Raw genomic sequence first — 16,690 nt, 5'->3', positions numbered from 1 at the left:
ATTCCAGAAAACATCTACTTCTGCTTCTTTGACTATGCTAAGGCCTTTGACTATATGGACCACCTCAAACTTGGAAAATTCTTAAAGAGATGGGAACCCTAGACCACCTTACCTGCCTCCTGAGAAACCTATATTCAGGTCAAGATGCAACAGTTAGAACCAGACATGGACCAACGGACTGGTTCCAAATTGAAAAAGGAGTATGTCAAAACTGTGTATTGTCACCCAGCTTATGTAACTTGTATGCAGAGTGCAACATGTGAAATTACAAGTTGGATGAAGCACAAGTTGGAGTCAAGATTTCATGGAGAAATATCAGTAACCTCAGGTATGCAGAGGACACCATCCTTATGATGAAGAGGAACTAAAGGGCCTCTTGATAAAAGTGAAAAAGGAGAGCAAAAAAGCTGGCTTAAAACTCAACATTCAAAAAGTTAAGATCATGGCACCTAGGCCCATCACTTCATGGCAAAGAGATGGGGAAACATGGAAACAGTGAGAGACTTTATTTTCTTGGGCTCCAAAATCATTGCAGATAGTGACCCCAGCCATGAAATTAAGAGACCCTTGCTCCTTGGAAGAAAAGCTAATACCAATATAAACTGAATAGTAAAAAGCAGACATTACCTTGACAACAAATGTCTTGTCTAGGCAAAGCTATGGTTTTTCCAGGAGTCATGTATGGATGTGAGACTGAGATCATAAAGAAAGCTGAGCTCTGAGGAATTCATTCTTTTGAACTGTGTTACTGGAGAAGACTCTTGAGAGTCCCTTGAACTACAAGAAGATCAAACCAGTCAATCCTAAAGGAAATCAACCCTGAATATTCACTGAAAGGACTGACGCTAAAGCCTAATCTCCGATACTTAGATCTCTGATGTGAAGAAGAGGCTCATTGAAAAAGACCCTGATGCTCGGAAAGATTGAGGGCTGGAAGAGAACGGGACAAGAAAGGATAAGATGGTTAAATGGCATCACCTACCCAATGGATAGGACTTGAGTGAACTCTGGGAAACAGTGAATGGCAGGGAAGCCTGGCATGCTGTAGTCCATGGGGTCGCCAAGAGTCATATACAACTTAGCAACTGAACAATGAGAAATGTGTGCTTCTTATATTGTCACAAACAGACCAAGAAAGAAATGGAACAAATCTAGCTTATTAAATGCAAAATACAAAATAAAAGGAATGAGGATGATACACTAGAAAATAGAAGTGAATGTCTAGAAAGAGGGAAATCTTTTTTCTACTTTAGCCAAAAATCAAAATAAACCTAGCCTCAGATACTAACTGAGATTCTGGAAACTCTCTTCAGTGAATATTTCTTAAAAAAATCCTCACTACAGCACTATTTCTCACACTTTATATTCTCTAAGTGAAACTTGAAAGTTTTAACTATAAAGTTATAATACAGAGGAAGTCCTTACTAATACAATATTTCCCTTAGCAATAGGAAAACAAACAAACAAAAAACAAAACAAAACAAAAATTGAACAAAACCTCTGGTGAGGTTTCCAGAGCACTTTTTATTATTAATAATGCCAAATTTATGTCTGTGTAAATTAGAAAATCCCGTTTTATAATAGCAGAAGACTATGGCATAAATGTAGCCTACATGTACCAAATTATTTGATTGTTGTTTACGCTCTTAGTAAAAACATTAAAAAATTATTTTGTTTTCTGAATCAGGTGTGGAATGTTTCTGTCCATGTTTTAGAGTCCATCACAGTTCTATTATAATTTTTATTATAAATGGGAGCCATTAAGATAATTTAATGCCATTCCCTTAAAACCTTCTTATCTAAAACTGCATCATTCTCCCTGGTTTTTTGTGCCCTCGAAACAAAGGAAAAAAAAAAAAAGGGAAAAAAGAGTTCAGGAACTACTCTACATATTCAATATCAGGTATATATTAATCTTTTCATTATTTACTTCAGTCACACAAAACCTTCATCATCTTGCTTCTATTTACCTTTTTCATCATGTGTTAGCCTCTCTCTAGTTCATCATGGTTGGCCTCTGTGAGAGCGCTATTTATTTTCTTAATCTCAGTGTCCTTAACTTCACCTAAAATAGGCAAATCCTTTTTTTTTTTTTTTTGTGGGATGTCAAGGTGTCTGAGGACAAGGATATTTGTAATATGTACATATTGGAATACTGAGAGGAAGGAATTTTGTCAGGGTAGGGTTAAACTTCCTGAAGAGGACTGTAATACATTAGAGAAAAGAAATATTGTTCCTTACCATTTAGATATCATTACATTTTTGTAAAACAATTAAAAGTCACATGTTTTAGTTTACTTTCACCTAATAACATGTGAGTGACACTTTGCTCTCCCCATGTAAATTAACCCATTTTTGTTTAAGAGGCAGATTTTCCCACTAAATTAGGAACAGGCTTCATATACCTTTAATATCCAAGACCAGGAGTCCCCAACCTCTAAGATCTACTGCCTGATGATCTGAGGTGGAGCTGATGTAATAGTAATATAAATAAAGTACACAATGAATGGAAATGCACTTGAATCATTTTGAAACCATCCCTTCTCTCCTCCTGGTTCCTGGAAGAATTGTCTTTCATGAAACTAGTCCCTGGTGTCAAAAAGTTTGGAAACCACTGTCCTAGACCACTGATCACAAGATCATTGATTTGTTATTGAATTAAATCTCCACCACAATTTAGTTTCAGGGGTTTTCTTTTACGAGATGCTATCTTTTTCAGGGTTTTCAGAGTCAGTGTCTCAGCTATCTTTTCTAATCTTGAACCACTAATAATTCCTTTAAAATATGTTTGTTTGCATGTTTAAGGACACAGTATGTAAATTCTTGACCAACTATTTTATTACTTACTGCTGAAAGACTGAAAATTTGTATTAAGTTACTTAGATAACAAATGTTGAATTCATTTTTAGCTTATTTATTAAACTTTCTACTTGTTAATGGTTTCTGTGGTGCTAGTTGTAGTCCCTGAATATATTATCTCCTCTGTGATTGGTTGGCTATGCAGTTTGAGGATTGTTTGTATCACCTGTGCTTTGCAGTACTGTTTGGTATTTACAGCACCTCCCAGATGTCTGCCTTTTGCAATTTAATTATCTTTGCACTTACCCTGTCTTCCAATATTATTCATGAAAATGTTAAATAAGAGCAACCATAATACCTGTATCCCTAAAGCACATTCCTCAACACACTTCTTAACTTGATTCATTGCCATTTATCATTAAATTCCTTCAGCCAATTTAAGTCCCAGGAAGAATGTTAATATTGAATCCAATTTGAGCTAAATTTTAATTAAGATTTCCTGAGACATTGTGTTAAGTGATTTACTATAATCAAAATTGATATCTCTTCTGCTACCCCTGTCCTCTAATTTTCTGATTTTTTCCACACACAAAAGAAAATGAGCTTGTCTGGCATGAATAATTCTCCATAAATATATATCATTCATTTTGACTGTTTCTACAAATTGTTTCCTTCTCTTTGCCTTTAGGACTATGTCTGTCATTCTCACATAAGTCCCAGCATCATTTCATGGAGTGCCTTTCCTTCTGGCAACAACATCTGTTCACTCCCAAATACCCAGTCTGAGACTTAGCTGAATTTATACCTCTGTTTCAAATTTCTTTTTTTTCTTCTCAATTATTTTTGTTGCTGCTATTTCCATGCATATAATCATTCTAAATGTAGTGGAAGGATAATAAAAATAGAAGTAGACTATGCCCAGTATACCCTTTTAAGCATGATGTGGTGGGTAAAGAATTTTGTTTACATTTCATTAGAATGGTTAACATGATTCTTTGAAATGGCCATTCATTAACACAGCATTCCTGAAATTGCATTTATTTCAAGGTAAATGTGTATACTCACATTTTATCTATGAAAGTGCACCAGAATGTCCAGTAGCCACAGAAAGGAGTCTGTGGATGACAAAGAACTGCTACTTTAAAGACATGAAACTCATGGATTAGAGATACATAAGAAAATGTCAGTAAATAAGGATTTTTTTTTTCTACAACATATTTATTACAACCCTGTGTGTTTTCTTTATTAATAGGAAACATATGTTTTCCTCTTAGGTGTAAACTAAGGCCAGTTTTTCTTTCTTCATCTGTCAAAGGATGAAAACAATAAATTCTGTGACTGTAAAACGTATAAGATTTCCCAGTAGAATCTTACATTTGGTTCCCTTAAGTAAATTTACACTTATCAGGAAGTCAAGGAGCCTTATTTAACATATTAAATCACAATTACATTAATTTTGCTTTGTAAAGTTAATAATGGTTTTCTCTTTTCATATATAATGATTCAAAGTAGTCTTTAACTACTGGATGTCATTTGTTCCAAAATGATTATGAATACATCCAAATTAGCCTTACAAATGTTCATGTGGTATTATTTCAGGGACTCTGAATTGAGTCCTTTTTCTCAAAAAAGAAAAAAAAATATTGAGTTTGATATTCTTATTTTCTAATTAGATATTCTGCAATTGGAGATGTGTTTGTTTGCTTTCCAAAAGGTAATACTCCAAATCTTATCAGTCTTTTATAAGTCAATGTGAAGAAGCTCATAAGAATCTTTCTTAGAGTCATGTGTAAATAAAAAGGATTCCAGGACAAGAGACTTTCTGGAAGATGGGAAGGAAAACAATGTAACAGGAAAAAAAATCAGAGCAAAAAGAAGGATGGTAGCAATAAAGGCAAACTTCAGCCATTTCATTTTTTTCCAGGCCTCTGTCCTTAGTGAGGAGAAGGAAATGGCAACCCACTGCAGTATTCTTGCCTAGAAATCCCGTGGACAGAGGAGCCTGGTGGGCTGCTGTCCATAGGGTCGCACAGAGTCCCATACGACTGAAGCGGCTTAGAATGAGTGCATGCATTGGAGAAGGAGATGGCAAAGTGAAGCGAAGTCACTCAGTCGTGTCCGACTCTTTGACCCTATGGACTGCAGCCCACCAGGCTCCTCCGTCCATGGGATTTTCCAGGCAAGAGTACTGGAGTGGGGTGCCATTGCCTTCTCCAGGGGATCTTCCCGACCCAGGGATTGAACCCGGGTCTCCTGCATTGTAGGCAGATGCTTTTACCCTCTGAGCCACCAGGGAAGTTACAATATTCTTGCCTAGAGAATCTCAGGGACACAGGAGCCTGGTGGGCTGCCATTTATGGGGTCGCAGAGAGTCAGTCGGACACGACTGAAGTGACTTGCAGCAGCAGCAGTCCTTAGTAATGGGCATTTATGTGTTAAAAGCAGGAGATGAGATAGGAAAAAAAAAATCCTATACGGACATTAGATTTGCTATTAGGGTTTTCTTTCTTTTTTGGTTTAGTAAGTTAAAATAAAGATAGCTTTCAAGATTCAAAGCCTTTTATCACTCTCACAAGAACAACAACAACAAAATCTTTTCTGATGTGATTGCTTCAGTATTTGAATACAGTAGCCTAAATTCAAGAAAAAAAGAGTGTATATGATGAGAGAAGTTTCTTTACTTACTGTGTGTGTGTTTGAAAACAAGCTTCTTTTGTTGGGGAAAAAAAAAATGACGTGATGGTGAAAAGTTGAGTCCCCAGAGGATTTATGTTGTGATTTTCAATTCCAGCTCACTGCAGTCGACGCAGATGAAGGGTCAAACGGGGAGATCACATATGAAATCCTGGTTGGGGCTCAGGGAGACTTCATCATCAATAAAACAACAGGGCTTATCACCATCGCTCCGGGGGTGGAATTGATGGTTGGACGGACTTACGCGCTCACTGTCCAAGCAGCGGATAATGCTCCTCCAGCAGAGAGAAGGTAATTTATAGAGAGAAGAGCCAATGCAATCTTTTCATCGCTCCAGTTCAACCCCATAATTAAATAAAAGAAGCACAGCGAGCTTTCTTTTATCTTATAAACGTCTAAATTAGATCAGAAACTCAGAGAGACTAGTTTCTCAGGGACTGCATATTCTTTTGTCAAATTGAGGAAAAAGTATGATAAAGTCAAGATTAAACCACAAAATAATTAACTATGATTCCAAGATGTGAAGGATGCAAGTTTCTGTTGGGAGGGGGAGTGGGAACTAGGGAACATCAGAAGCCTGTGTCCAATATATTAGTGAAAAGTAAGGTTGCTACTGAGAGCTCATATAGCATGCAACCCATGATGCCTCAGGGATTTGAAGCCATGCCCCAGTATCTGCATAATTATTTTTAAATTATATATATATAGATTTCATCTAGAAAATCATTATCTATATATAATATAATCTCTATATATGTATACATATATATATAAGAAAAACATTAAGAGAAAGCAAAGTGAAAAGACTTTCAATTATTACAACTACATTTATTTGTTCCCCCACCTGAGATATTCCTTTTATTTCCTGTTTGTTCCAGATTTCAGGATGCATTTTAAGAAAATATAAATTTAATATTAATACATGATTGAATCTTTCTAGGAACTTTATGTCTCTTCATTTGCCCATGTTTTCTTTTGTATCCTTTAGTAGATTTTATTTTCAAAATTTTTTTTTATAACTGTCCTATACATTTTTTGGTTAGGATGTTTCTCATTTTTTGTTATTATAAATGGACTCCTTTCTTGTTCTTCTAGTTGGCTGACATTTACACATACAAAAGTTATTAACCTATATTAATTTTAAGACACTTTCTTAATTCTCTTATATTTTTATGCTTTTCCAGTTCATGTTTTTATATTATCTATAATATATTTTATAAGTAGTGATACTTTAATGTCCTTCTTTTTGTTTATTTTGTTCCCTTTAATTTCATTTGATAGTACTTCCAATAAAAATATTTGTCTTGATTTTAAGTAGGAAGGCCTCCCATGTTTCCCTATTATATTGGTTTATGGTTAAAAATTATTTTACTATGTTAATAAAGCATTCATCTATTTTTATTTTATTGACTTTAAAAAAATAAGAATGGTCATTTATTCAAGTCAAATAAATCATCCATCAACTATGAAAGCAGTAATGACTTTTCTTTTTGAGCAAATGCTAGGATGACTGATCTTAATATGGTTCTAAAATATATCTATTTTTCATTCCTGATATAAATCCCGCTAGGCTTTGGTGTTTTAATCTTGAAATAAACTTCTGGATTATGTTTGTTGCTATCTTACTTAGTGAAATCCATCCATGCTTCTCTTTTTGAGAAACTTTTGTGAAGGCTTTATATAGTTTTTCTGATACTACATAGATGAAATAAACAAAAATACAAAGGAACACAAAAATGAATTAATAAGTCCAACAACAATATGAATTAGTTGTATCTCTAAAGTCAATAAATCCAAATTCAGTTCTCAGAAAAATAATAAAAACAGATAAATTAATAACTATCAGCTAGCCCAGTCAAAAAGTGGGTGAAAGTGGAACTTTGCCTAATAAATTCTGAGAGGGAAATGACATAGAAACAGAAGAAATTGGAAGAATCATTAAGAGACCACTTTGCTTTAAATAGATGCAAAAACTTGAAAACATGGATAAAATGGATAATTTTTCAAGAAGTTATAATTCACCAAAATCAATTGCAAAGATTAAGAATTCTTAAGAGATCAATTCTGTAGAGGAAAATACTACCCCTAGCTATAGCAAAGCAAGGAAGCTTGATAGAACTGTAACAAAACCACTGACCATTAAAACCCCTCCAGAGCAGAGAATAGGACATTATTTTCCCTAAAGCATAACCACATGAGAGACTTTTCTCTTCACATCCCTCTAATCATTAATCATAGATATTTCATAGGACCCTGTATTTCCTCATTGATATGTCTAGACTGTTCTTTCTCTTGTTTTTCAATATTTCATCTTTTAATCTCATTGCATAAGAATGGATGTACTATCCAGTACTCCTTGCTGCTCTCACCTGCGGATGACAGATCCCCCTCCATTTTCTCCCACTGCTATTTACAGGCCTGTAAGTCGCTCCAGAAGAGTTTAGTTCTTGTCTGCTTGGCATTCACCTCCACAGTATGTTTGTCAAAATGCTTGGTGACTTCATTGTCCAGTGTGGTAGAAAGCATCTCCAAACTTGTAGTTGTTTTGGCCAGGATCGCTGGAGCCTTCCTCAATGCTTATTTTTCAAACTCCAAATATAATCTTGAGCAACAAATCTAAGCTCTAACCTGAAAACATTCAGAAAACAAAAATCCCACTACTTTTATTAATAACATCACAGTCTAAGCCATTGTCCTCTCTAGTCTATAGTGCTGAAAACCACTTCTAATGAGAAGTCTAATTAGACTTCTGCCTGAGCCCGCTTCAGAGTCTCCTCTCAATACAATAGCCTGAGTGATTCTGATAACATAGAACGCATCTCTCCCTTTTGCATAGATTTCTAGAGTCTTCACATCTCACTCTGTGTAAAAGACAACATCATTAAAAGGGCCAGTGGAGCCCAGCCCAGTTTGTCCTGGTAGCAGCCACAAAATACTTCCTCATGTCACCTCTTCACATTTGCCTGGCCTTCTACTCTGTGATGTTTCTCTTAGTCCACCCCAGTTATCACACTGGTCTCCTCTCTGTCTCTGAGGCTTGCAGCCACTTAAAAACCTTTGAACTTGACTTTCATCTCCTTTCAGCTTGCAGTGGTTTTACCCTCAGATTTCTTCGTGGCCTTATTCCTTCAAGGTCATTATTCAATCATCACTTCGTCTGTGAATCCTTTTCTAACAACCTGTTTGCAATTACAACGAGCTCTTAATGCTTTTATAGCCCTTTCCTGGTATTACTTGATGCACTGAAAGTACTACTGTGAAATGTACCATACGCATTTTTGTTTAGAGAATGAATTTCATTGTCTGCCTTGCTTCTTCTCCACCAGAGAGCTAGTTCAAAAGGATAAGAATCATTGTGGTTCAGTTTTCTCTTTTTCCCAGAAGTCAAAACAATTTCTGAATGCCCTAAGTTCAAAACAAGCATCTTTTTTGTTTCTTTTCCTAGATTTTTAACAAATGTCATTTTGGGTTTTTAAATAGATGAAATGGAATAAGAGATGATATGATACAAAACTCAGTTTTTTTTAGAGTTTCCCAAACAAAGAGTTAGATTTGAAATTCTGCCTTCCCAGAAAGTATACACCAATTCTCTCCTAGTCCCTATTAAATTAAAAAATATATATTGGTGTCTGTGACAGTAAGATTTTCTACCCAGTCCAACAAACCATTTATTGCATAACTACCATTTATGGGAATACAAAGATAAGCATAGTAATTGTCATTTGCAGGCCAAAAGAAAAATTACAGTAAATTGTAGAAAGTAGAACTATGCATAAATCAATTTACCATGGTGAAGTTGAGATTGAGGTAAATTCTCACCTTTCTGGGACATTGATGAGGACACTTGTCATAACAGGGGAGTTTTTAGAAGATCTACTAAACAAGATGAGTTTAGGAGAATGAACAGAGGTTGACCACATTAAAATAACAATAACAACAATAAAGCCCATCACATTATTTATACAGCTAGAGAAGTGTGAAATAACTTGGTATTTTGGATAATTGCAAGTCAGTCAGCAAATCAGTATATTAACTATGATTCAAAGAGGGTCAGCAGAGTTAAGGGTCATATCATGGAAAATTTAATTTGTTTTCTTAAGAAGCTTGGAGTTATCTAGTCAATGGAAGCAATGGAAGGACTTTAAAACAGAAATTCATCTGAGATAGTTTGGTTTCAGGAAAATCACTCTGGTGCCCCTACAGAAGATAGATTTGAGGGAAGATGAAGCTGTAGGTAGGTTTCCTCAATGGCTCAATGGTAAAGAATCTGCCTGCCAATGTAGGAGCCTTGGGTTTCCTTGGGTCATAAAGGTCCCCTGGAAAAGGGAATGGCAACCCACTCCAGTATTCTTGCCTGGAGAATTCCATGGAAAGAGGAGCTTGGTGGGCTATATAGTCCATGGGGTCACAAAGAGTCAGCTATGACTTAGCAACTGAACAACAACAAACAGCAAAAGCTATAGGTAGAGAAATGAGGCAGAACACCTCTGCTAAAAAAACATTGCTGATGGTTTGAACTTGGCCATGAGTAAGGAAAAATGGAGAGAAGGAATTATTAAAAATTGAAAGACTCTCCCAGGTTTTTATCTAAGCTGACCGATTGGTAGCAATGTCAATAAGGCACACATATTTGAGTGAAAGGGAAGAGCTCAATTTCATACACATTTACTTGTATTTACTTGGAATAAATATATTAACATATTCAAAAAGAAAATGGATATACATGCCTGAATGTGAGAAGACATTCGAGGGCTATATTTTGTGTAGAAAAAAATAGAATTCATTTATACAGTGAATAGTTACAGAATCCAAAATGAGAGTCTAAGTTTGAATGAATTTAAAATAATAGTGTCATTCATGCTGGGTTATTCTGAAGGGAAGTTGAAGATGACTGATACTATTTAATTAATGTGCCAGGGCTAGACATTATGCTAGTGACCTTTATATATAATTTTTAATCTTAACAACAAAATTGTAACTCTTACATAGCTCTATTTATTTTTATAAACCAAAAATAAAAACTGAAAAGGATAACTTACTTGGGTACATGACCCCTTGCCCACTTTCATAAAAAAGTATTGATAACCATAGTAAATAAGAGGTAGAAACATAACTTGAACTCAGGACTCTTAGATTCTAAAATCTTCCCCTTCATTCTGTTCCATATCCAAAACTCTTGGTTATTATTCTGGAGAAAAAATGATAAGATAGTAATAATATTAATGCTAATTATAAACATAAATATATCTTATCTTTATTATTTAAACTGTTATTAAAACCTGACAATAGTCATCTATTCATTTTGCAAAATTTTCATTGAAGATAGTGCTGTGCTAAACAGATGTCTAATCTATATATGTATGCATATTATGATTGATATCTTTAGACAACTTTATTATTTAATGAGTGAGATTTTAAATTTGCTTTGAAGTTCTGGTTTGCAAGTCATATCACTGATTTGCCTTGATAAGCCTTTGTTTACAGTAATTCGTAGTCTAAGTGGTTTTTACTTAAATCAAATTGTATTCTACTCCTGGAAACAAAGTGGCATTTTCAAAATTTGAATATATAGGTCTTTTCAGTGATATGAGGCATTTATTTGATTTAGTCTCACTGTTTCCTTTATAGACGACGGTTTGGGCACTAGAAGACCACCTTATGATGGTTGATTAAATATCAAGTGAGACCTGCAGAGAGTAAAATCCATATACCTCCATCCTACCTGCCACAATAATGTTATGTTTCCCTAGAGTAATGACACTTGCTATTTTCTGGAGGGAAATTAGTCTTCAGATTGAGTTGATGCTTGAACTGAAGGGTTATGAGGCTTTGCTTTCAGTATTTCTTTTCGAAAAAGATGCTCTTAGAAAATTATGAACATAAAAATATAGATTGTGACATATTTTACAAGCTGATCCAGATGACAACGGTGACATGTAAACCTAATTAAATGATAACACTAAAAGCGATGATGATTTTCTGTCTTATTCTTTTCTAATAAACAACCTCAATTCTAAATGTCAATAACACTGACTCTCAAAATGAGCATTTATGAATTAACTAGCAGAAGAATTAACTGTTTATGTACTTCTTATTCTAATTGATTAAACCAGCCAAAGAATTAGAGAGTAAGAGGAACCATAGTCTATACTGGTTTTGTTTGGGGGAATTTTTTTTTTTTTTTTTTTGGTTATTGATAAACAGAAGAGGACAAAACAAAAGATTTTTTTTTAAGTAGTAAGATGTATTAGATAGTATTTACTTTTTGTCTGTAAGTCGTCTTGTATGTATCTGCATTAAATTAAGTGTATATTTAATCTTAGTATGAGTTAGAGTCCTACTTTTAAGTATTTATCAAAATGTAAAGATAAAATTCAGTCCCTTCTCCCAAATATAAAACAAACCATGATAAAACAACTGATGCCTGGCAAGGAATACTCTTTTGATACTCAATCTATTTTCATGGAATTCAAGGTTATATCTAACTAATACAATATTAAATCACCCATTCTCAAATAAAATTATTTTTCAATTGTGAATATATATATTTTAAAATAACTTCACATGATATATTTCACATTAATAATAAAAACTTTATGCAAGTATTTATTTTAGCAAAATTTTACTGAGTTTCCTCTTGGGAAGCACTAGAAATATAAGACAAGATGAGCTTTTTGCCCTCACAGCATTCGTACAGAGGCACAGATAAATCTGGATATAGCATAATATAATTACAAGTGCAGTTTAACTTGGGTATCCTAGCAGAAAAAAAACAATAAAAGCAACGATACAGAGACACAGCAAAGTATTGTCTGCTGTGGGAACTGCTAAAATCTATCAACCAATCCCCATTGTTATTAAGCTGAAATTTAAATCCGTAAGTAGAGCACATGAGTACCTGAAGTCTGTGACTCTTGCTCTTCTCTCTAGTCTTAATCCCTACCATTGCCCTAATTATACCTTTTTCTTTAGTTGTACAAAAGGTATTGTTTTTTTTTATTTATTGGTCTCTGGATTTGCACTCGTTTTTCTCTGTAATGCCCTGTGGTTTTTATACTTATGTGCATCTTATCCCTGTAACTTTCCCTGAGAAATTTCTCTGAAGTCTTATGTTAGTTTTAAATCTGGGAGTGTTGCTCCTATGGATCCCTGTATGTATTTCCAAAATAATAAAACAGAACCTATGAACACTAAGATGTAAATACAGCTTTTTTTATTGTGATATTTGTGAAGACAAGGAAAAAAAAAAAGTTGAGCTTTTTTATTTTGATGATCCTCTTAGAAACAAGGTAGAAATATAGAGTTGCAAATAGATACCTCGTAGCATGTGTTGACACATTTAAAACAAAATTACTATACAGACTGTGCAATCTTCTAAATGTCAAGAACATTATCTCAGTACCACTGAGTAGCACTGTCATATCCAAAAAATTTGACTTTTTATCTTCTTAAAAATTGTACCATTTCTGAAGTTAAAGCTTCTTAGGCCTCTCTTCACAACCTCTTTTTATTCATATTTTATTTTGTTCTTAAAAACAAAGTGCTATGGGTGAAGTTTTATTCATAATATAAACAATTAACATTGATTGTGATATTATAGTCTGATCCAAATACTTGAAATTTGTGATTTTCTGTGAGATAACATCCTTCCTTGCAAACCACAGATGTTTTATGCTCTCACACAGAAGCATACACACGCATCAGATAATTAAAAAGTCTTGCTTACTTCCCAGTTTTGTTCTTGTAGAATGTGGGGAGAAAAGCAGGCAGATTTTAAATTTGTAAGTTTTGCCTTTGAGTTTGTCTTCTGTTACTAATTATCTTCACAACCTTGAATTTATTACTTAATCTTTCTGATTTTCTAATATCCTTTCATAAATGAGAGTTAAACTAGATGGTTTCTAGGGTCTTTTAAAATCATATGATTATCTGAGAAGTTACATCACCTTTCTTGTTCTACTTTGAACTCATTACCAAATGAGAAATAAAAACTTTATGATTTTTGTGTTTATAGATTTATCTACTATAAATCTGACTATAGTATAAAAATAAAATTTATATCATATAGATTCTCAGTTTTATGCATTTAAGACTAGCTATAAAATGTAGTACAAGGTGTTCACATGGAATATTATTATTTATCTTGTGACTGTCTTGTTTTGTTATGTGCTTAATTAATGATATTGAATTACTAATCTTTATACAGCATTAATGATATTATTTTATTGTTAATACTATCGGGATTCAATTTTAGAAAGCTAACTCTGACATTATATTAACTTCAGGGCTAAAAAAGGGATAGAGTTTTAGAAGGCCATAACCATCAAGAAGGTTGGTGCTTATTTCAACTTATTGTAGCAAAGTGCCAGGATGTTAAAGATGAAAAACTTAAGAGCTTGAAATATGATCGTACTCAAATAACTCTAAAATCCAAGTGTGTGTGTGAGGGGAAAGGGTTGGGAATGATTGGTGATTCTAGCATTTGAACTACTGGAAAGGAGCAAAGGAAGAAAAGGAGTAAGTGCAGATGAAGAAACGGTCATGTTGGACCTTGGTGTTCACTGTCTTCTGCCGTGGGAAATAGAGTCTTTTTTTTGTTTTGCATTTAATATTTTTCTTCTCTCTGCCAAATACACAGGCATCTTATGAGTTAGAAGTCATTACTGTACTGTTGTGGATGTAAACAGTTTAGTCAAAGGGGGAAGAATAAGGAAATCTGCAAAGTACAATAAGTTTAGCATGAATTATACTTTTAAGAGCAGAAAGGGACCCATGTTCAGATAAAACTTTTATAAAGTATTCCACACCAGTAAGTTGAAGCTCTAAAGAATATCAAAAACAGAAGGGTTCTAGATTTTTGAAAGGAAACTTTGAATTTAGGGTACAGGTATTTTTAAGGTCAAAAAAGTGAGGGACTATCTTGCCTCCAGGATTATTAAGGAGAGTTTTCGCTCAGCTTGTAGAGGAATCCCCTGGACACCTAACTTAAAAAGCAGGGGAATCTGCATGTTTTACTCCCCATGAACTTCTGGGACCCTGGTCTTCTAAATCAAATTTTTGTGAGAAAAACCTTGTATATTCATGGAAAATGTAGATTTTCAGTCCCACACCAAAAGATTAGGATCCAGTATGTCTAAACCCTAACACCACCACAATCCACTCGGGAGGGAGAGAGGATACTGTGCCTGTAGATTTTAGCTTAGAAAAGTGAAAAAAATGCAATTAAATGTAAAATATTTAAAGAGATGTGAGCAAGATAAATGCAAGCTTATTAATTCCATTTCAAAGAATAGAATAATAAACCTTATTTTGAATAGTTATCAATAATAACTGATATATGTATGTTTTTCAGTATGTACTTCCCTGGTGGCTCAGATGGTAAAGAATCTGCCTGTGATTCTGGAGACCTGGGTTTGATCCCTTGGTCATGGAGGTCCCATGGAAAAAGGATTGGCTACCCACTACAGTGTTCTTGCCTGGAGAATTCCATGGACAGAAGAGCCTGATGGGCTACAGTCCATGAGGTCTCAGAGTCAGACACACCTGAGCAACTAACACTTTCACTTGACTTCATATATGTATATATACATACATACACATGTGCACATACGCACACATATTTAATCCGTATGCTAATCTTAATGTTTATTATTATATTTAGTTGTCAGATGAAGAGAGTGAAACTGAAAGAAGTCAGCTGCCTAGGATCACATCTGGTAGCATCAAAATTTTAACCCAGGAATGTGTGGTTATAATCCAGTGCTCAACTTTGCTCAGCTAGGATTATTATCAGTATGGTGTAGGGTAAATGTTATTGGGCTTATTATGAACAGAGGATGTGCTGGCAGCAAAAAGGACAAAATAGTACAATGTGTGAATCACTTTATATGTAACAAACACTAAGAAAATAACTCAGAATGATGACGGGCGATATTAGCAGTAATGTTTATCTTGGGATGGTTGTTGGAATGAGATCACCACCTGGGAGAATAATATGCCCACTCATACTGACAATTACTTTATTCCCACAATATGAAAAGTAGGGCTCTTTGCACACTTTTTAACTTCTTGATATTTCTCTCTTTAATCTATCCATCATATTTGTTGCTTAGTCACTAAGTCATGTCTGACTCTTTTGCGATCCCATGGACTGTGTATAACCTGCCAGGCTCCTCTCTCCATGGAATTGCCCAGGCAAGAATACTGACATGGATTACCATTTCCTTCTCTAGGGGATCTTCCTGACTCAGGGATCGAGTTTGGGTTTCCTGCATGGCGGGTGGGTTCTATACCACTGAGCCACCAGGCAAGCCTGCCGTTTTAGTACAGATAAGGGTAAACTTGATACATCTAAGTTTATAAGCAACATTTCATCATCCATTTTAACCTACTTTAAACATCTTACCCTTAAAACATGAGCTGTCAAAAAAATTGAAAAGAAAAGCAATTATATTGGTGAATTTTAATAATGATAATATCAGAGCAAGAAGTAATGCAGATGTATTAACTAATTATAAAGTCTAAAAGATTTTAATTTAGATTGAGATTGCTTTGGAACAATATTGTGGTAAATTTAAGTATTTTTTTTTAAGTCACTGCAAATTTTTAGAGGTGCTTAGTATTCTATAGGTATCTATTCTACTGAGAATATGTTCAGAAATAATTTGAACTTAGACATATTATAAGGTGACAAGCTAAAAAAAAAAATTCAGTGCCAATAAACTGTGGAAAATTCTGAAAGAGATGGGAATACCAGACCACCTATCCTGCCTCTTGAGAAACCTATATGCAGGTCAGAAAGCAACAGTTAGAACTGGACAAGGAACAACAGACTGGTTCCAGATAGGAAAAGGAATATGTCAAGGCTGTATATTGTCACCCTGCTTATTTAACTTCTGTGAAGAGTACATCATGAAAAATCCTGGGCTGGAAGAAGCAGAAGCTGGAATCAAGATTGCTGGGAGAAATATCAATAACTTCAGATATTCAGATGACACCACCCTTATGGCAGAAAGTGAAGAGGAACTAAAGAGCCTCTTGATGAAACTGAAAGAGGAGAGTGAAAAAGTTGGCCTAAAGCTCAACATTCAGAAAACGAAGATCATGGCATCTGGCCCCATCACTTCATAACAAATAGATGGGGAAACAGTGGAAACTGTCAGACTTTATTTTTGGGGGCTCCAAAATCACTGCAGAT

The 16,690-nt window shown here is 34.6% G+C and overlaps 1 protein-coding gene across 10 annotated transcripts in view; it reads left to right on the top strand.

Annotated features, from left to right (window-relative positions):
- PCDH15 (protocadherin related 15) overlaps positions 1-16,690 on the top strand; it is a 910,832-nt gene that overhangs the window by 539,343 nt on the left and 354,799 nt on the right. For all 10 annotated transcript variants that reach the window (XM_018041648.1, XM_018041647.1, XM_005698156.2 and 7 more), the window contains one exon: positions 5,591-5,784. In XM_018041648.1, the coding sequence (XP_017897137.1) occupies positions 5,591-5,784 (194 nt within the window). The remainder of the gene's footprint in view (positions 1-5,590; positions 5,785-16,690) is intronic.

Source organism: Capra hircus, chromosome 26 (assembly GCF_001704415.2).
Source record: "Capra hircus breed San Clemente chromosome 26, ASM170441v1, whole genome shotgun sequence".
Taxonomy (NCBI): Eukaryota; Metazoa; Chordata; class Mammalia; order Artiodactyla; family Bovidae; genus Capra; species Capra hircus.
This window is presented reverse-complemented; position numbering and strand designations above follow the sequence as displayed.